At 40.2% G+C, this 20,647-nt stretch overlaps 1 protein-coding gene across 8 annotated transcripts in view; it reads left to right on the top strand.

Moving 5' to 3' along the window:
- Positions 1–20,647, top strand: part of USP6NL (USP6 N-terminal like) — a 229,874-nt gene that overhangs the window by 199,858 nt on the left and 9,369 nt on the right. For all 8 annotated transcript variants that reach the window (XM_019460816.2, XM_019460815.2, XM_019460817.2 and 5 more), the window contains one exon: positions 1,695–1,847. In XM_019460816.2, coding sequence (XP_019316361.2) covers positions 1,695–1,847 — 153 coding nt within the window. The remainder of the gene's footprint in view (positions 1–1,694; positions 1,848–20,647) is intronic.

Raw genomic sequence — 20,647 nt, forward strand, 5'->3', positions numbered from 1 at the left:
CTCATTCCCTCCCCTCCCCTCCTCTCCTCTCTGTGTCCTTTCTCTCTCTCTGGATCATGAACTAAGATGTGGAACAAAAGTATACTTCTAATTAAAATTTATATGTATTAGTTTAATGTTCATTAAACAGCAAGAAAATAGAAACATGATGTTATATTTCTCCATAGCTCTGTTCACCACCTTAAATTATGTTTTATTTGTATGACTTTTTTTTTTTTTTTAATGTGTGTGTGTTTTTGAGAGAGAGAGAGCACAAGCAGGCGAGGGGTAGAAAGAGAAAAGGAGATAGAGAATCCGAAGCAGGCTCCAGGCTCCAGGCTCCACGCTGTCAGTGTAGAGCCTGACACGGGGCTTGAATTCACGAACTGTTAAATCGTGACCTGAGCCGATGTCAGACGCTTAACCAACTGAGCCACCCAGGCGCCTCTTATTTATTTGACTCTTGCTTCGTTTTGGCAAGTGAGAAGTTTCTTTACCCTTGGCAAGTAAACTGGAAGCATAATAATTACTTTATATCCTATCCTATCATTGGACTAAATAGCTATTGGAAAAAACGTGTCTGCTGCTTTATAGTTTTTTATTAGTTAGGAAGACAGAAGCTCCAGGATTCATGTGAAGTTGCTTCACCAGAAAACTTCAAAAACTGTGTCTGGGCACCTGAATTCAGTGACAGCTCCCCTGAGATTTTGTTCTTGTTTTTTTCTTGATTTCCTTAATAATATTTAGAGACATTGTTATGGGATTATGGGAGGTTTATCACACGGTGGTTTTAAATAGTAAAAAAAAAATGTAATAACCTAACTGTCCAGTGTTACAACACTAATTATATAGTACTTATATCCAATGGACTCAAAAGTATGATCAGTTTTTTAAATTGATACATGTGTATACACATCTGCTTGTAGGGCAGTGGCTCTTGGGATCCTAGCTGATTTTTGCTTTCTACTTTGTATCTGAAATTTGAATTTTTTTTTAACAAAACTGGTTTCTTACGTAGAAATACAAATAAGATTAATCATCTAGATTTTTTGGAAATTCTGATATAGTAAAAATAGAGACTTGAAATGGGTTTGTGTATGGTAGGTAGAGCTCCATAACAATAAAACAGCCCTCATGGCATCCTAGTTGGTCTGTGTCTCTAACAAGTACTTGCTCTGGGTTAATATTAACGTCTAAGGTATGGGTGGTCTTAAATAAACCAACGAAAAGGTATTTAGCAGAATTTACCTCCTGCTGTCTCCCCAGAGTACCTGCTTTTCTCTGTGACTGCTTTAATGTCAGAAAAAGAAAAATGTTTGTTTGTCTGTCTGTTTGTTTGTTTGTTTGTTTGTTTGTTTATAGAGAAAGAGAGCATGTGTGGGAGCCTGTGAGTAAGGGGAGGGACAGAGGGAGGGAGAGAGAGAATCCCAAACAGGTACTGCACTGTCAGCACAGAGCCAGATGCAGGGCTTGATCTCATGAACATGAGATCATTACCTGAGCCAAAATCAGGAGCCAAATGCTTAACTTACTGAGCCACCCAGGTGCCCCAGAAAATATTTTTATCTTACAGAGTTTCAGCGATTCTTACAACGCTATGTATAAGCTGTATGCTGTGCCCTTTTTGAAAACTACAACCCCAGAATAGAATGCATTATCTTCTCAACCTGAAACAGCTGTTGATGCAGCATTCGTGTTCTCTCATTCTTTCTTAGAACACCTAATGAAACTGTCCATGGAAGAACTTGTAGAATTTCTTCAGGAGACCCTGGCAAAGGATTTTTTCTTTGAAGATGACTTTGTAATAGAGCAACTCCAGATTTCTATGGTAGAACTGAAGCGCGCCAAATTAGACCTCCCAGAACCTGGTAAGAAATACTCAAAACACTTTATATCTAAATCATAATTAAAGTTGGGAAACACGGCGCAATGAACACAAGCCGTTTCTGTTTCCGAACATAAGCATTATGCGTACTTGTGGATGGCAAGCTGCTTATGGCATTATGCTTATTTTAAGAAAAAGCAAATAAACGCATTAATGAAATCCGCCCCTCTTAGTAAAATAACTGTACTGTCCCTAGTTAAATTTAGAAGGTTTGGGTGGCAAATAATACTGATCAAGAGTAGTAATCATGGTGCTTTAACTGAACATAAACAATGACCTTTACTTTCATCACGTCATGTTGTAAAACCATAAGTAATAGCAGAGAAAGTAGAAGATCCATTTTGTAGAAGAGGAAATTGATACTGAAATGCTTATGTACAGAGCTACAGAACCAGCAGATGGCATTATTGACCCTGGAGTCCAAGTTTTCTGACTGCTGATCCAGGATTCCTTGCATTACATTGCTGTGTGGATAATATATTTTATTTGCTTCTTTCTTTTTTAATTTTTTTACAAGTTTATTTTTATTTATTTTGAGAGAGAGAGACAGCAAGCAGGGGAGGGACAGAGAGAGGGGGAGGCAGAATCCCAAGCAGACTCGGCCCTGTCAGTGCAGAGCCCCATGCGGGGCTCTGACTCAGGAACAGTGAGATCATGACCTGAGCCAAAATCAAGAGTTAGACGCTTCACCGACTGAAATGCCCCTTTATTTATTTTTGAGAGCGAGAGAGACTGAGCACAAGTGGGGGAGGGGTAGAGGGGGAGGGAGAGGTAGACACAGAATCCGAAGCAGGCTCCAGGCTCCAAGCTGTCAGCACAGAGCCCAATGCAGGGCTCAAACCCATGCCATGAGATTATGACCTGAGCCAAAGTCAGATGCACAACCGACCGAGCCACCCAGGCTCCCCTTATTTGCTTATTTCAGTACAGCTTTCAGCACCTCCTATTAGATTATCTGCAGGGTGCTGTGGCAGAGACCCAACAACTGAAGAGAAGGACGTGGTCCTTGTGTCAAGGTGCACACAGGAGAGACAGAATTTATATAACTGATAACAAATGAAGTGTAAATAAATAGGATAATTGGGGAAGGATGAAAGGAAGGATAGGATGGGAGGCAAGAGAAAAGAAAATGTGGAAATAGGATGGCAGCAAGAGTAACTCAGAGTATTACTTGACAGCGAATGATTTCCTGAGAAAAAGGCATTTTTCGCCCATTTCCTATCTTGCCTTTGTTGCACTGGAGGGTGTGGTAAGGGAGGAGGGAAGCTGAAGAGCCTACGTGAGAGGTTGAGGAGTTAACTGGGGTCAGGGGTTATGCCCTCAGGTAGAGTCAGATGGAACATTTCCCAGTCTCTGGGGCACATATTTTGGGGTCTTCTGGATATGTCTGTACGGATCAGGCAGGCATACATTCATGGAAGGCACATCCTTCTCCGTTTGGTGAAAACCAAGATGCTCTGCTTTTAGTTACTTAATTTTGAGGGGTCCTATCAGCATTTCTCCAAGGTTCGTTCTGGGTCATCCAGATTCTCTAGAAAACAAAACGTCACAGCAATGATTGATTGTGGTCAGCAGCCTTGTGAAACGATCACCTTTGCTAAGTGAGGTTACCTTGTGTTCAGTGCAATAATGTCCATTCCCCACTAATTCTTTACCTGGAACGGCAATGACTAACTGTATTCTTGCCACTTTAACATTTATTTTATTTTGTTAGTTTTTTAATGTTTATTTATTTTGAGAGTGAGAGAGTGAGCAGGAGAGGGGGAGAGAGAGAGAGAGAGAGAGAGAGAGAGAGAGAGAGAGAGAGAGGAAGAGAGAGAATCCCAAGCAGGCTCTGCACTATCAGCACAGAGATCAGCTCACAACTCGTTAATTGTGAGATCATGACCTGAACCAGGTCCAAGAGTCAGACGCTTAACCGACTGAGCCACCCAGGAGCCCCTAACATTTATTTTAAAATATCTTGCATTAGGGGTGCCTGGGTGGTTCAGTTGGTTAAGCATCCAACTTGGGCCCAGGTCATGATCTTGTGGTTCATGGGCACGAGCCCTTGTCGGGCCCTGAGCTGACAGCTTGGAGCCTGGAGCCTGCTTCAGATTCTATGTCTCCTTCTCTATCTCTGCCCTGCCCCTGCTCATGCTCTCTCTCTCTCTCTCTCTCTCTCAAAAATAAACATTAAAAAATTTTTTTACAATAAAATATCTTGCATTCTTTTAAAAAGGGTTAAGACAAGTTTTAGTAAAAGACATACAGAAAGAAAAAGTACATAGTAGAACTATTTAACCATGAGAATAAAATATTATAGAAGAGGATGACTAAGCATCTAACAGCAGGTATCATTTACTGAGTGTTTAGTATGTGCCACATACTACACACATTATGTCATTTAATCCCTAAAAATAACTCTGAAAAAGTACTCGTCTGCATTGTACACATGAATAAAATTAGTAGCTGTAGTTTATAAGATCTTTTTACTGGGAAATGGTAGAATGTGGATGGAGGGGGAGATGCAGAGAAAGGGAAAGGGAGAGAGAAATAATCCCAGAAACACTAGCTAACGTTTGCTCTGATCCTACTGGCACTTGAAGTAGAACGTGGTGAGGTGGCTCCCCACTTTCTCCATCAAGAATCTGATTTTCACCTGTATTTCTACTGCTGTAGCATCGACTTTCTGGAATTTGTGCCCTGCAGCCTGCCCAGTGTTATCCTCTTGAAATTACTTCAGGCTCTATATGGAGCATGAAGATGGTTCAGTGATCACTCTGGCAGGAAATTTTAATCTCCTCTCTGTCATCTTAAAAGGACACATGAGCGTGTTATTTCTTGGTGGCTCCTTTTGTGCTGCCTCCATTTGTAAGTTGTTTTCCCAGACCCACACAACATGCGGCATTTTAAATTGTTAGTTTATCTTTCTAGCTGAATAGAGTTTTCCGTTGTTTTGACTTGCATTTCTTTAATTTTGATTGTCTTTTATTTTTATTGGACATTTTAATTTCTTTTTCTGTAAACTTCCCTGCTCATCTTCTGCTCCCTTTTCTATTGGTGTGTTTGTGTAAATTCTTTGTAAGTAAAGGAAATGGGCCAGTTTATTGTTATTGTGGATACTTTTCATATACAATTTTTAAAAATTTAATCAGTCTTTTTCTTTTAACAATTTTTTTAATGTTTATTTATTTTTGAGAGAGAGAGAGAGCGAGCAGGGAAGGGGCCGAGAGAGAAAGAGAGGCAGAATCCGAAGTGGGTTCCAGGCTCTGAGCTGTCAGCACAGAGCCTGCTGTGGGGCTCGAACCCACAAACCGCAAGATCACAACCTGGGCCCAGGTCATGGATGAAGCCCGGATGCTTCACCAGCTGAGCCACCAGGTGCCCCATCAGCCCTTTTCTTTATGGCATCCCACTTCTGTGTTCCACATGCTGAATGAAAAGGTTTTTGTTACCTGTATTTTCTCCTATGACTTTTATGTCTTTATTTTTTTTCTGATTAAATCTTTAGCCCATCTAGAATTACTTGTGGTTTAAAGGAAGAGTTTTAAGGTGTGTTTTTAATTTCCACAGATTTATGAATTTTCCAATTTTGCTTCTGTTAATTGAATTCTTTCTTCATGCTGTTGTGGTCAGATAAGATACTCTGTACAGCATCTGTCTTTTAAAATCTGTTGAGACTTAATTTGTGACGTAGCATACCCTGTCTCCTAGAGAAGGACTCATACACTTGAGAAGAATGTGGATTCTGTAGTTGTTGGGTGGAGTGTTCCGTAAATATCTGTTAGATCTAGTTGGTTTACTGTGTAGTTTTCGTCCCCTGTGTGCTTACCTTCTCTCTGGTTGTTCTATTATTGTGGGCCACGTATTGAAATCTCCAGCTGTTACTGTGCAACTCTTCCTCCCTTCTGTTCTGTCCGTTTGTGTATCATATATTTTGATGGTCCATTATTAGGTGCATACATATTTGCAATTATTGGATCTGCTTGCTGTATTGAACCTGTTATTCACATGCAGTGTCCTTTTTTGTCTGTTGTAACCTTTTTTAGATTTATAGTCTATTTTGTCCGATTGAGTATATCTACCCCTATTCCCTTTTGTTACTGTTTGCATGGAGTATGTTTTTGCATCCTTTCACGTTCAATCTGTTGGTGTCTTTTGATCTAAAGTGAAGTCTCCTGAGGGTAACATATACCTGGATCGTGTGTCTTTATCCATTCTGAAGTCTCTGTCTTTTGATTTAGGAGTTTAAACCATTTAATTACTGATAAGGAAGGACTTCTGCCATTTTGCCATTTGTTTTCTGTATACTTTATAGAATTTTGTCCCTCATTTCTTGGATTACTGTCTTCCCATTTGATGGATTTTTTTAATTGTGAAATGTTTAAATTACTTACTTTCTTTTGTGTATGTTCTATAGCTCGTGTGTGCGTGCGTGTGTGTTGGGGGGGGGGTGGCAAAGGGATTACATTTACCATCCTGAAGTTATAATGCCTTAATTTGGACTTGGGGCAACTTTAATAACCTACAAAAGCTCTGCTCCTTTGCAGCCCCACCCCCAGCCCTTCCGGTCCACCCCCAGCCCTTTTGGCCCACCCCCAGCCCTTCCAGTTGACCTTTTCCACATTGCATCTGTATACGCTCTGTGCCGCAAAACGTAAAGTAGTAATTCTTTTAAGTGCATTAGTCTCTTCAGTCATGGAGAAAACAAAATGTGGAGTTACAAACCGAAGTTAAACAATACTAGCTTTTAGACAAACAAATGTGTTTTTTTTAGTATTATGCTCTTAAATTATGTAGAAAAACAGAATGTGGAGTTACAAATGATTTTTACAATGATAGTAGTTTTTATACTTGCCCCTGTATTTGCCTGTATTGAGATCTTGATTTTCTTTCATGGCTTGGAATTTCTGTGTAGTGCCCTTTCGTTTCACCACGTGCCCTTGAGCATTTCTTTCTGGGCAAGTCCCAGAAAGCGTTCCCTCCACTTTTGCTTATCTGGGAATGTCTTAATTTTTCCCTCACTTTTGAAGGACAGTTTTGCCAGATACAGGACTCCTGGTTGATAGTTTTTTGTTTGTTTTTTGTTTTCCTTTAATGCTTTGAATATATCGGCCTCCTGCCTTCTGGCCTCCAAAGTTTCTGATAAAACACCTGCTTATAACTTTATAGGGATAACTTGTATGTGACAAGTTGCTTCTCTGTTACTGCTTCAAGATTCTCTCTTTGTCTTTTGAAAGTTTGATTGCAACGTGTCTCGGTGTGGGTTTCTTAGAGTTCATTTTTTTCGGAGTTCTTTAAGCTTCTTGCTTGTTTATTTTCATGTCTTTACTCAGATTTGGGAAGTTTTCAGCCATTATTTTCTCAAATATTTATTCTGCCCTTGTCTCCCTCTCTTTCTCCCACAGTGCATGTTTGTGTGCTTGATGGTCTCCACAGTCCCTTGGACTTCTGTTCCTTAGACTTCATAATTTCCATTGCCCTGTCTTCAAGTTTGTTTTTTTAAAATATTTATTTATTGTTGAGAGAGAGCAAGAGAGAGACAGAGTGCAAGTGGGGGAGGGGCAGAGAGAGAGGGAGACACAGAATCCGAAGCAGGCTCCAGGCTCTGAGCTATCAGCACAGAGCCCGACATGGGGCTCGAACTCACAAACCGTGAGATCATGACCTGAACCAAAGTCAGATGCTCAACCGACTGAGCCACCCAGGCTCTCCTTTTTGTATTATTATTATTATTATTATTATTATTATTATTATTATCGTCATCATCATCATCATCATCATCATCATCATCCTGTCTTCAAGTTTGCTGATTCTTTCTTCTACCTGCTTAAATCTGCCTTTGAATATCTCTGGTGATCATTTCATTTATTGTACTTTTCAGCTTCAGAATTTCTTTCTGATTTCTTTTTTGTATTCTCTTTATTCATATTTCCATTTTGTTCATACATGATTTTCTTGACTTTCTTCACATCTTCCTTTAGTTCTTTGAGTTTCTTTAAGACAAAGTCTTTGTCCATTTTATTTGCCATTGGTCTTTTTCAGGGACATTTTCTGTTGGTTTAGTTGTTTCCTTTGAATAAGCCATATTTTCCTGTTTCTTTGTGTCTCTTGTGATTTTTTTGTTGAAAACTGGGCATTTGAATCTAATAATGTGGTAACTCTGGAGCTTTCTTCCCTTCCCCCAGGGTTTGCTGTTGTTGTTGTTTTGGTTGTTTGTTTGTTTTATTGTGTAAGCTATCTCTCTGCTAAGGGTCAGCCAGAAGAGTAAACTTGAGGTCTTTTCAGGTCTTTTCTGAGCCTTTCTCTGGACTTTCTAATTTTGCCCTTAATATGTTGCAGTTTTTGAATATCCTAGTCTTCAATGTCTGGCCTCATAGAAAGGAAAAAATATATAAATAAGGGGAGAAAAAAGGGACTGGCCCTTTAAAGCCCCTGAAAATCACCTCAGGGTGCTTGCAACAGTGGGGTGAGGGGGAGGTGCAAGGAAAGTGGCCTCTCCCTCTTTTCTGCACCTCTCTGATGGAGGCAGCTATCAGCAGTCAGAGCCAGACCTCCAGTATCTGGAGGACACGTTTTCTTGCCCACCCTGGCTCCCTGAGCCTGGTGCAAACTGCTCTAGGAACAAGGTAAAGCTGCCTGCCCTGTGGCCGGGGCGGGGTAGAGTATGGGGTATTTCTGCAGTGCCCAGAACTGAAAGTGAACAACATTCACTGCCGTTACCTTCCCAGCCTTCTCCTGGCAGTTGCAGGCCTGCAGTGGGCACCAGAGTTCCAAGACAGTTCTGTCAGACACGTTCTGCCGGTGCGGTTGTTGTCCAGGTGGGGGGACGGATTCCTGGTGCTTATTCTGTCACCCTCCCAGCAGCTTTTCCCTGTCTCTGTATTTCTAATGTTGTAGAGCAAAATGGATTCCCTCACATTTTCCAAGATTCTAGATACACAGTTATCATCCAATAATAGTATTTTTCTTCCTCTTAAATACTTTTTATTTATTTTTCACCCCAGAGGGTATCAAACTATTACTGTTTTTCCAAATTAAGAAAAAAAGTAGATGTTGAGGGTTTTTTTTTTTCTTAATGCTTTTTAGGCACAAATGAACAAATCTCTGTGTTTTTCTCTTTTTAAGACCTTCTTATATGGTGAATTTTATTAATGTATTTTCTAATTGTGAACCATCATTACACTCCTTGGATAAATTTCACTTGGTTGTGATAAATTATCCTGTTAAAGCTCTGATGTTTTATACTTGCTGATATCTTACTTAACTTTTTTGTTGTTATTCCTATGTGGGATTGCATAGCAATGAACTGAAACTTCTTTGTGTTACCAGGTTATGCTAGTATCATAGTATGAAAAGTTTCCTTCTTCCTCTGTGTTTTGGAAAATTTTATGTAGTATTAAAATTGTTCCTTAAGAGCTCAAAATATACTTATGAAACTGTTTTAAAAAGTCCGATATGCTTGTTTTGTGGGGAATCACTCTTTGATAACTTTATGTTTGCCTGGTTATTGGTTATTGTTTTGTTACTCATTTTGTCTTCTCAGGCCAGTGTGCATCCTTTATATTTTCTTAGAAAATCGTTCACTTCAGTTTCTAAATGTATTTGTGTAAAGTTTCACAAAAGCTTTTCAAACATGTACGAAAGAAAAAGTGCTGAAGACCCTTCCCACCCCCATGTATCTATCACACAGCTTATTGAATAATTTTATTTTAAAGTTTATTATTTATTTTGAGAGAGAACATGAGCGGGAGAAGGGCAGAGAGAGAGAGAATCCCGAACAGGCTCCGTGTTGTCAGTGCAGAGGCTGACACGGGTCTCAAACTCCCAAACCATGAGATCATGACCTGAGCTAAAGTCAAGAGTTGGGACGCTTAAACCGACTGAGCTACCCAGTCACCCCTGAATAATTTTTTAGTGAAAATAGACACCTCATGGTATTTCACCCTAAATAGTTTAGTCTCTGTGTCTCAGAAACAAGGACTTTCTCCTGTCTAAGCATAGTGCCATTATCAAATCTAATTAAATTAACAATATAATTCTCAAATATCATCTAATATCAATTCCATATTAAAAGTTTCCAGTTGGCGGCTTAGTCAGTTAAGCGTCAGACTTCGGCTCAGGTCATGATCTCATGGTTCATGAGTTTGAGCCCCACGTTGAGCTCTGTGCTGTCAGCTCAGAGCCTGGAGCCTGCTTCGGATTCTGTGTCTCCCTCTCTCTCTGCTCCTCCCTGCTCTCTCTCTCTGTCTCTCTCTTTCTCTCTCTCAAAAATAAATAAAAACATTAAAAAAAAAGTTTTTAGTTGTAGGGTACGTGGGTGGCTCGGTCAGTTAAGTGTCCTTGTGCTGAGAACACGGAGTCTCTTTGGGATTCTCTCTCCCTCTCTTTCTCTATCTCCTCTGCTCATGCTGCTCTCTCTCAAAATAAATAAATAAACTTAAAAAAAAAAGAATTTTTTTTAATTGCAAAAACTTTTTAATTAGCAAGTGATCTGTGGCATAATGTTTTGCAATTATACAGATATCCACTTTCCTTTTGATCTTTCCCCGATGGTTTCAGCTTCCATTAATAATCCTTGCCGAAAACAAATATTTTATTACACGTCGTAAAGTAGGAATTTTCAAATTCCATTCTTTTATATTTATCAGCAGATTTTCTTCTGTAACAAAGCATTTTCTCTCCTTTATCAGCTGGGGCTCTTTAGTTACCTTAAGATATATTTTCTCCTGAAAAAACAGAATAAATGCTTAGCTGTTTTCTTTTACCAGTTTTCAGAGTTAGGAGTTGATGTTCTTGATTATCTCCAGTGGCAGAAAATGAGCTTTTGTTTTGGCTTTCTCATTGTGAATCCATGGAATTTGATATATTCTTAATGTTTCAATGAGATATAATTATTATTGGTTTAATGTTCACATTGTTCTCATTTTGGCCAGTGGGATCTCCCTTAAACTGGTCCTGTGTTCTTCTGACTCAACACTATTAGTCTTTGAATACTTCTTTGCTTTTATGTGCAACAAGATATTTCTATCTTACCCTAAAAAATCCCTTATTCCTCAGTTTTATTACCCGATTTACAAATGTATCCTCATAAGAACTCTAGGTAATCTTTGCGGTATATTGAGTGAAGTATGAAGGCTTTCCATTACTTCAGTTTGGGGAATATTCAAGTCCTTTTCCTTTGCTTTTACATATAAAACTTGTGTTTAAAGCGCATATATTTACATAAACGTGCACAGCTTTTTTGTGGCTGTCTTTTATCGTCAGACATTTCCTTCTCTTCCTAATTTGCGGACACCGTTTATCGTGTGTCCTTGTTGGTGCTGTTAGTCTTCATTTGTTATGAGTATTTCAAGCCTTTTACGTCGCTCATCTGCTTTCCGGCCATTTGTGTCCTATCTTACGTTGTTAATTCTATCATGCCTTTCTTGTTGACCACTGCTAGTAGTAAACGTGTATAAAGTAGTTGGAAAGTTTCAGCTCTCCATCCCTTCATGTGAATCAACTCTGAAGACCCAATTTAAATAAAAGTACATTTAGTTGACACAGTACTGAAATGACATGCATCGCTTCTGGCATACCCCATTGGCTTGCCATCTTGAGGTGGAATTATCCCTTGGATCTCCTCAGCTACCTGTCTTCTGTTCGCATTGGCTAGGATTCTCTCACTTAGGGAGGTTGCTCTGGGTGGAAAGCCTGTGTTGATCCACTGTGACTGCCCCTGTGGCCCGGCTATAGCTTATGACCATACGACCTAGAAGAATCAAGAGCACGTTTTTCTTAGAATAATTGAGAGAACCACTTCTATTTTAGGTATCAGAAAACGTGAAACTTAAGGAACCTTTTTAAGAAAGGAAAGCATTTTGTTGCTTTTAGCTGTGGTACATGTCCTTTTCTGTCCTAGGGCAATTTGGATTCTTTATTTTGTTTATAGCAAAACTTTGCCAGTTTCAGAATTGCCATTTCTCTTTTGTATGTTATTTTGTAATGGTAATCAAAATTTTGGGCTGGAATGTAGGAAGGAGATGTTTATTTTTCCCATTTCTCCTGTGTATTTCTGATCATGGTAAAACATTCAACTTTACCCCATCTTCTTCTTTTTTTTATTTTTTTTAATGTTTATTTATTTTTGAGAGAGAGAGAGAGAGAGAGAGAGAGAGACAGAGTGCGAGTGGGGGAAGGGCAGAGAGAGGGAGACACTGAATCTGAAGCAGGCTCCAGGCTCTGAGCTGTCAGCACAGAGCCCAGCATGGGACTTGAACCCACGAGCTGTGAGATCATGGCCTGAGCCGAAGTCTGACGCTTAACTGACCGAGCCACCTGGGTGCCCTTTACCCCTCTTCCAAAATCTTCTCTGCATTACCCCAGCTTACTAGCAGTCCATTCACTGTCTGTTCAGACACCAAGTTCTGTGTTTCTTTTGATTCCTCGTCTCTCTCTAGCGTCCCCCTCCTCTCCAGCCTCACTAGCAGGGCTGTGTCGCCCGCCCTGGAAGCCCTGACTCCCGTGTTGCTCACCTCCTTGTCTTGCCAGAGTGACTTTGTGAAATGGCCAGCTGTTCAGGGGACACTTCCGTGCTGAAGGAAGAAGATCCAGACTCCTTAGTTTGACCCAAGATACTCTCCCAGTCTGCTTGTTTTTCCTACTTCTATCCTTCCTCCCCCCTCTTACCCCCAGACACTTCTGACATAGTAACAACAAGAGCGGACTTTGGAGTCCCACATGATAGACGCCTTGCAGTATGCTTTCTTTACATACACATGTCAATTTTTTTTCAACAGCCCGTTGCGATAAGGTACTTATTGATGCAAATTTATTAGTATCCTTCAGGATAACTTTTGGTGCACAGAATTATTTAGGTTCCTAAAATTAGTATTTAATTTCTTACAGTTACAAATCCAGAAACCTGGTTCTTCTTTAGTTTGTTAATTCAGCTTACAAAAGTTAGTAGACGTGGGAAAAATTACCATGCTCTCTCTTTTTTTAAATTTTTTTATGTTTATTTATTTTTGAGAGAGAGAGAGAGACAGTGTGAGCAGGGGAGGGGAAGAGAGAGAGGGAGACACAGAATCTGAAGCAGGCTCCAGGCCTGTCAGCACAGAGCCCGACACGGAGCTTGAACCCACGAACTGTGAGATCGTGACCTGAGCCGACGTCGGACGCTTAACCGACTGAGCCACCCAGGCACCCCAAATTACCATTCTCTTTTAAAGGGAATGTTAATGTTTGGTTAATGTTAATGTTTGGTACAAATAAACTTCTACAAACGTTTTAAATTGCATTTATAAATTTAATATGTACAATCCCTTAAACATGTCAACTTTTAAATTAAAAACAAAATCTTCCCTAGTTCTTAAATAACTTCTACATCTGATAAATTTAAGAATTTGCTGAACCTTGAGTCCCTTAAAAATTTGTCACACTCCTGTTTATACATTTCAAATCGTAAGTTCGAATCAGTGACTTTCAATTGGCATGAAAAGGCAATACTAAATATGAACAGATTCCTTAATGCAAAAATACAGAATTAATCCTGTGTTTAATTCTCTTCAGTTTTTCTGTAGTTAGTTCTAGATCTTTGGGAATTAAAAAATGTATGTCAGATAAATTTGGAAGGTACTTTGTTAGTTGGAATGTAAGCCAGGACTCCAACTGAATTCTCGTCAGTGACCGAACTCGCAGGCCGAGCCACTTTTTCTTACTGCTGGGTCCACACCCATCAGGTCCTTGGCCACGTAGTCCAGACACCGTGGGTGCCCCTTGCGCACAACCTCGTTCTTTCTTCTCCCTGAGGAAGTCTGCCTTTCCACCCAGGAGGATTGGACTTTGCGTTTTTTTGGTCTTTTGCTTTCACCTTGTACCTTGCAAAGGTCTCTGAACATGATAGAACCCCCCCTGTGTTCTTTTGGTTTTTATCTGGAAGGGCCATAATTCTTACATTAAGTGGCACTTGTTTTAATTTTGAAAAGCTTTCATGGTCATTCTGCCATCAGCGTCAGTAGTAGTAACCTAGAGGTGAGGAAACGGGCTACGGGGCGAAGTATTGCCCAGGGTCACGTAGCTGGTGACCAGCCTGACTCCAAAGCCAGCACCAGACATCACAGCAGACGCTGCGGCTGATAGTCACGCCGCTGTGTCGTGCGCCCACAGTTCTGTGCCTTAGGACGTGCTACTCCCCAAGAACGCCCGGGACGCGTCCCCAGGTCCCTGTGCCCACATCCATTCCGTTCAGTTTTCACGACTTGGCTTAAGCATCGTCTCCTCCAGAAGCCTTCCCAGCTACCCCCAGCCTCCCAAACCGCACAGCCGGATCAGCGGGATTTTGTGCCAGGAGCACCTCCCCGCCCCGCACTCCACCCCCCTGCGTATGCTTGCAGAGCTGTGCTTCTCCTGTTCCTCTGACATGTGTGTTGGACAGTGAGTTCTAGAGGACAGTGACCACGTCTTCGTGTCACCAGCACACATTTCAGTGCCCGGCATATATATAATAGGCATTTGGCCAATAATTTTTAATGAACAAATGAAGCTTCAATCTATTTTTTAGATAATAAAAGCCTGTCATCTACAAAAGGCTAGCATGAGGCAGTTTTTTGAGGTCCTGGAACTATTTCGTATTCTCATTACATAGACATACACAAACAGGTCCAACTGTATTGTTTGTCAATTAAAAAAGTAAGAAACTCTTTCCTGCTTTTTGAGCGTTTAGATGGGTTTTCACTTTTGTTTACATAATAGAAACTGATACTACGCCATTTTTTACTGTGTATATATGAATTGAAACACTAGGAAACAAAAATTATTTCACAAAGATCTATGGAATGTGTGTGTCATTAAATACGTTTATAATGACAAATGTGTTTAAGTAATTCTCTGCCTCACCTCTCTTTCAAATTTTGTCTGATGAGAAAAAAAGTCAAGCCTATGATCCTAATTACCATAATTAAAAAAATATTTAAAAAAAATTCTCAGCTATAAATTAGAAAGCAAAATACAGTAAAACCTTGGTTTGCGAGCATAATTTGGGAAACATGTTTGTAATCCAAAGCACTTGGGTATCAAAGCGAATTTCCCCATAAGAAATAACGGAAACTCAGAGGATTCGTTCCACCACCCCAAAATACTCATATGAAAATGATTACAGTACTGTCATATAATACAAAATAATATAGAAAATACAAACTCTAAAGAAAAATAAATGAACCCGCACTTGGAAAACCTTCGTGGCCAGTGTGAGGGGGGCAAGAGAGGAGGGGGATGACTTCCACTGTCACCAATGGAGTCCCTGCTCTCGTTGGCTCAGTGGAACCTTTTTCTGCATGGGAGCCATTGTGTGCACTTGCACAGATGCTCCCCACTGCACAGTAGTAACAAGCCTGTCATACACTGGAATGAGTGGAACCGGTAATAAGGCAGCAGAGGCAGGCAGCCTAACCTGGAATGGAGCAAAGCATTCCTGAGCTCACTCTTGTCTGGAAAAGCAAAAGACTGTCCATAGGTGCTTGGAAGTGACAAGAAATATGCTAGTGCCAATTGTGGGCACCTTCCAACATTCTGAAAAATCACTGATTTCTGCCAAATGCTGCAGCCTGAGGCCAAGCATCCAAGCACAGGAGACGATCACCCACAATCCCAGAGAGAGAGAGAGAGAGAGAGAGAGAGAGAGAGAGAACTATTGGCTCAGCTGTGATCATGTGACATTCAGGGTCATGTACTACTTGTATTGTAAGACATAGCTTACTTATCAAGTTAAAATTTATTAGAAATGTTTGCTTGTCTTGCAAAACACTCACAGAACAAATTATTCGCAATCCAAGGTTTTCCTGTATTTCTTTGGTCACTTATAGAAGGGGGTATAGAAGGGTTGAAGCCTGTAATAAATAACGCTGGAATTGCATATTTTTCTGGCTAAGGGTACATTAAACAGATATAAAGCCATTTGAATTTTCAGGTATATTTTGAAATCACTGATTTTGTGACCATATTTTCAAACTCGGTTGGACTCAATATTTGATCTGGAGAGGAGTAAGATGACTCTTCCCCAGAATAATTTTCCTGACAACAGCCCCTACCATTTCTTACTGAAAACTGTTAGAACAGTCAGACTACATGTATTCTGTTGTTGAAATTTGTAAGTAGGATATTGTTTACAAGAGAGAGAGCACTTGGGTGCATAGGAGCCTATAATGCCTCTTAGACAATTAATCTGTAAGGCTTGTAGTTGAGTGTGGTGTCCACTGGGTGGCGGCACAGACCTGAGTAAAATCAACAGTGAACAAACCTGAGGGTATTTGAGGGACTCTTCTGTATTTTTTTTTTTTTTTTTAGGGATGGCTAGAGTATTCTTTTTACTTACTTTTTTTTTTTTTTAAAGAGTTAAAAAAAAAAGCAACTAATAAACTTTTTTGCCTTTACTCTGAAATATATCAAGTTGGTACTGGCATGAAAATACCATTTTTGATGAAATGCTGGTGAAAAATGTTATTAATGTGGTATTTTCATAAAGCTGTCTCACTGTTATATATGATAGGAACTGTGGTGCTTTCCTACCCTTTAAGAATAGGGCAGTAATTCTTTTAAACACCTATGTTTTTAAGAAGAGAAGAATTTAAATTCTAGGCAGGCAGCTCTAGTGGGATGAGCACACACAGTATTGTGGCTACTGAAAAGAAGTTCAGAACGAAAGTATGGATAATAAATATTAATACATATTGCCTGTGTATAGCCATCTGCGTTGACATCAGTTATGCTTGAATCTTGTAGTTACACTCCATTGGGTAGGGGTGAAAGGAGACAGGTAAACCAAGCAAAGCCAAGTACAGCAGTGTTAGTGCGTATGTGTGTGGCAGGGTTCAAGTCGGTTCAGATGGATCTAAGGAGAGCTTGTGCGAGAATGTTTAATGCTTATTTGAATCGACTTTTGTGGGAAAAGGGCAAGCGTATTTGTTAGGATATGAAAATATTCTTGGTGATGGCATTTGTCCTTCCTGACGGGTCTACAGAGATATCTTCAGCTCAGTGAAAGTGGAACAGTTCATCTTCAGAAAAGAATTGCCTTTACAGCAGTGTTCAGTAGAGCTTTCTTCCAGACTCCATAATTACCGAGGTCGGGTCGCCCTGGCACAAAGTCCTTGAGTTTTGGCATTGCCGTTGGAATGGAGAGGCCTCTGCCCTGCCCACTTTTTGTGACACACGAGCAAATCCCCGCCCAGACTGGAGCAGCCCCAGCGCTTCTCGGCGCCTCGGTTCCCTGTGGAACCGTCTCCACCTTCTGCCCCTCTGCTCCGCTTCCTTCTCTTTGTGGCCCTCTCCGTAATTCTGCCTCACGGCACCCCACCTCCCCCCTCTCTCCTGCTTTCTTTCCCTCTTTTCTTTTCAGTCACTTCTTCCTGCCCCTTCTCATTCCGGCTCCTCTCTTGAGACACAGCCCTCCTCCACAGCCAGTGTCGCCCCGAGGGCCAAGGACCTGCACTGAAATGCAGACCGCGTGTGTACATTTGAGCATCGTTGGGTTACTGAGAATTATACACTGGTCAGAGTGTTTGGTCAGTTATGGGAATAACTTGAACGTGGCCCAGTCCCACAGTGTCATCAGTCAGCAGGTATTTATTATGGAAGGTAGATGTTGATGCCAGGATCAGGCGCCATGGATTACCTCCACCTGTTAGTCTTTCCTGCCCCCAGGTCACAGATCACTACGGAAAGGAGGTGTGACCGGACACTGTTTTAAATTAAACATATCCTAGCCTGCTGTTGAGCCCAGCACCGGTGAATATCCTTATCTTCCCTAGTCTTGCATGTGTTATTGTCTTTAAAATTGGAAGGAATTGGGTTTTTCAAGTGCCTACACTTTGGAAGGCTCCTTCTTATATCGTCTACTTCCTCTTTCCCATTGTTGTACCTTCTTCTGTGCTTACTGGAAATCTCTGATCTCTGCAGGGGGCAAAGAGGCTCTGTCCTCTAAATGTCTTTGTACATTTGAAGCATTCACCCTCTACCTGCTACAAGGCCCTAGTACCTATTGAGAAATTACCACTTAGGAATTAATTAGATACAGTGTCATTTTGTCTGCACCAGATTTTTTTTCTCTCTAAACCCTGCTACGTCTAGTTTCTTAGCTGGTAGATCTTGGGTATTAATAACCATTATGTGCACCAAAAACCGTAAAATACCTAGGAATAAACCTAACCAAAGAGGTGAAAAATCTATACACTGAAAACTATAGAAAGCTCATGAAAGAAATTGAAGAAGGCACAAAAAAATGGAAGAATACTCCATGCTCCTGGATAGGAAGAACAAATATTGTTCAAATGTCGATACTACCCAAAGCAATCTACATATTCAGTACAATCCCTATCAAAATAACACTACCATTCTTCACAGAGCTAGAACAAACAATCCTAACATTTGTATGGAACCAGAAGAGACCCCAAATAGCCAAAGCAATCCTGAAAAAGAAAACCAAAGCTGGAAGTATCACAATCCCGGACTTCAAGATGTATTACAAAGCTGTAATCATCAAGACAGTATGGTACCGGCACAAAAACAGACACTCAGATCAATGGAACAGAATAGAAAGCCCAGAAATGGACCCACAAACATATGGCCAACTAATCTTGAACAAAGCAGGAAAGAATATCCAATGGAATAAAGAGTCTCTTCAAGTGGTGCTGGGAAAACTGGACAATGGCATGCAGAAAATTGAACATGGACCACTTTCTTACACCATACACAAAAATAAACTCAAAGTGGATGAAAGACCTAAACGTAAGACAGGAAACCATCAAAATCCTAGAGGAGAAAGCAGGCAAAGACTTCTTTGACCTCGGCTGTAGCAACTTCTTACTCAACACGTCTCCAGAGGCAAGGGAAACAAAAGCAAAAATGAAGTATTGGGACCTCGTCAATCTAAAAAGGCTTCTGCACGGCAAAGGAAACAATCAGCAAAACTAAAAGGCAACTGATGGACTCAGAGAAGATATTTGCAAATGACATAGCTGATATAGAGCACCCAAAGTCTATAAAGAACTTACCAAGCTCAACTGATAAATTTAGAATGAGTCCTACTCTTTAGATTGGAGGTTGAATAACTCTAACCCAAAGGACAAATCTGGCCGGCCACCTGTCTTTTTTATTTATTTATTTATTTATTTATTTATTTATTTATTTATTTTTTACTTTTTATTGACATAGTTGGTCCATACCCTGTTTTTTTTTTTACATGAAATTTATTGTCATATTGGTTTCCATACAACACCCAGTGCTCATCCTAACAGGTACCCTCCTCAATGCCCATCACCCACTTTCCCCTCCCTCCCACCCCCCATCACCTGTCTTTTAAATAAAGTTTTATTGGAAGACAAAAAAAAAAGTGTCTCTAAAGAAGCCTTAACTTGAAAGTACAAGTGGGTAAACCAAAGCCTGGAAGTCAATGTCTATAAGAGGTTAAATTTTGACCTTGAGATGGGGACATTATTCTGAATTATCCAGGTATACCTTAAATGCAATTACATGTATCCTTGTGAGAAGGAGGCATTAGAAGGTCTGACACACATAGAGGAGGAGGTGATGTGAAGAGATGCCAGAGAGCTGGTGGAAGATGCTGGCCTTGAAGATTGATGTGGCCACAAGTCAATGAATGCCAGTAACCGCCAGAAGTTGGGAGAATCGAAGAACTGGTTCTACTCTAGAGCCTCTGAAGGGAATGTGGCTCTGTCAACACTTGGATTTTGGCCCAGTGATACTGGGTAAGCTCTTCTGGCCTCCAGAACTGTGAGAGAATAAGGTTCTGATGTTTTAAGCCATGAATGAATGAATGAATGAATGTATGAATGAATTAACCATTATGTGTCTGTACTATTTATATGAACAGTATGTCATTACTCTAATTCATATTTATTACATATGAATGAATGGACATTTTGTCAACACCTTACTTGTGATTCCCTTACTATCTTAGATACTAGAGGTATGAATACAAAAGGAGAAGTTACTTTAATTAGGTTATTGTCTACTAGGGGAAAGGGAAATGTGTCGTGGGCTACCATGAAAGAACTTAGAGATGCTAGTTTTTTGACATTTTAGAACAGTTGCAGAATTTTTTCTCCACTGGGTCTCTTGCCCATTCAGGAAATGGAACATGTTAAAGTTTTCTTTTACTTCTATGATGTGTAGATATGCAGAATATTAATGTCCCTTCCTTAGAAAACTTTCTGTACTGACTTGAATATAAAGTAGTGTTAAATGTAAGGTGAATACTTTTCTTACCCTTTATATTGAAAAATTAAATCTCCGACGTATGTATGTAAGACACATACCTTTCCATTTTGTTTCATGCAGGAATTACCACCTTGGTCTCCCCCTTACTTTTGTCTCAATCTTCTTATTCCTTCTCCTGAGAAAAACATGCCTTATATCCATGATCCTACATTTTTACTGTGTGTCCTGTTAGTCTTTACCAATATGTGCCTTTTATGTATCTAAAGGATTTCAGAATGAAAGTCTGTAGATAGTAGAATAGCGGACCGCTGTGTGACACTGCCTTATTTCCCCACAGGTGTTCCATTTTCTCTCATAGTCTTTTCTCCCCACTTTCTTCCTTCCACCTCCCCAAGTTTTGTTTGTTTGTTTGTTTTGTTTTGTTTTGTCTTGTTTTGGTTTTTTGTTTGTTTTTAAATCTTTCCACTGAACTGGTCCCTTATTAATGCCTTTCCACTCCGGTTCAGTTAGTCCAAATCTGGAATCTTGCTTAAATTCTGGTTAGCACATTTACAAAGATGCCCTTTCGTGTCCATGATTGTCCAT

The sequence above is a fragment of the Panthera pardus genome, unplaced genomic scaffold (genome assembly GCF_024362965.1).
Source record: "Panthera pardus isolate Hobbes unplaced genomic scaffold, ASM2436296v1 HiC_scaffold_6, whole genome shotgun sequence".
NCBI classification, from domain to species: Eukaryota; Metazoa; Chordata; class Mammalia; order Carnivora; family Felidae; genus Panthera; species Panthera pardus.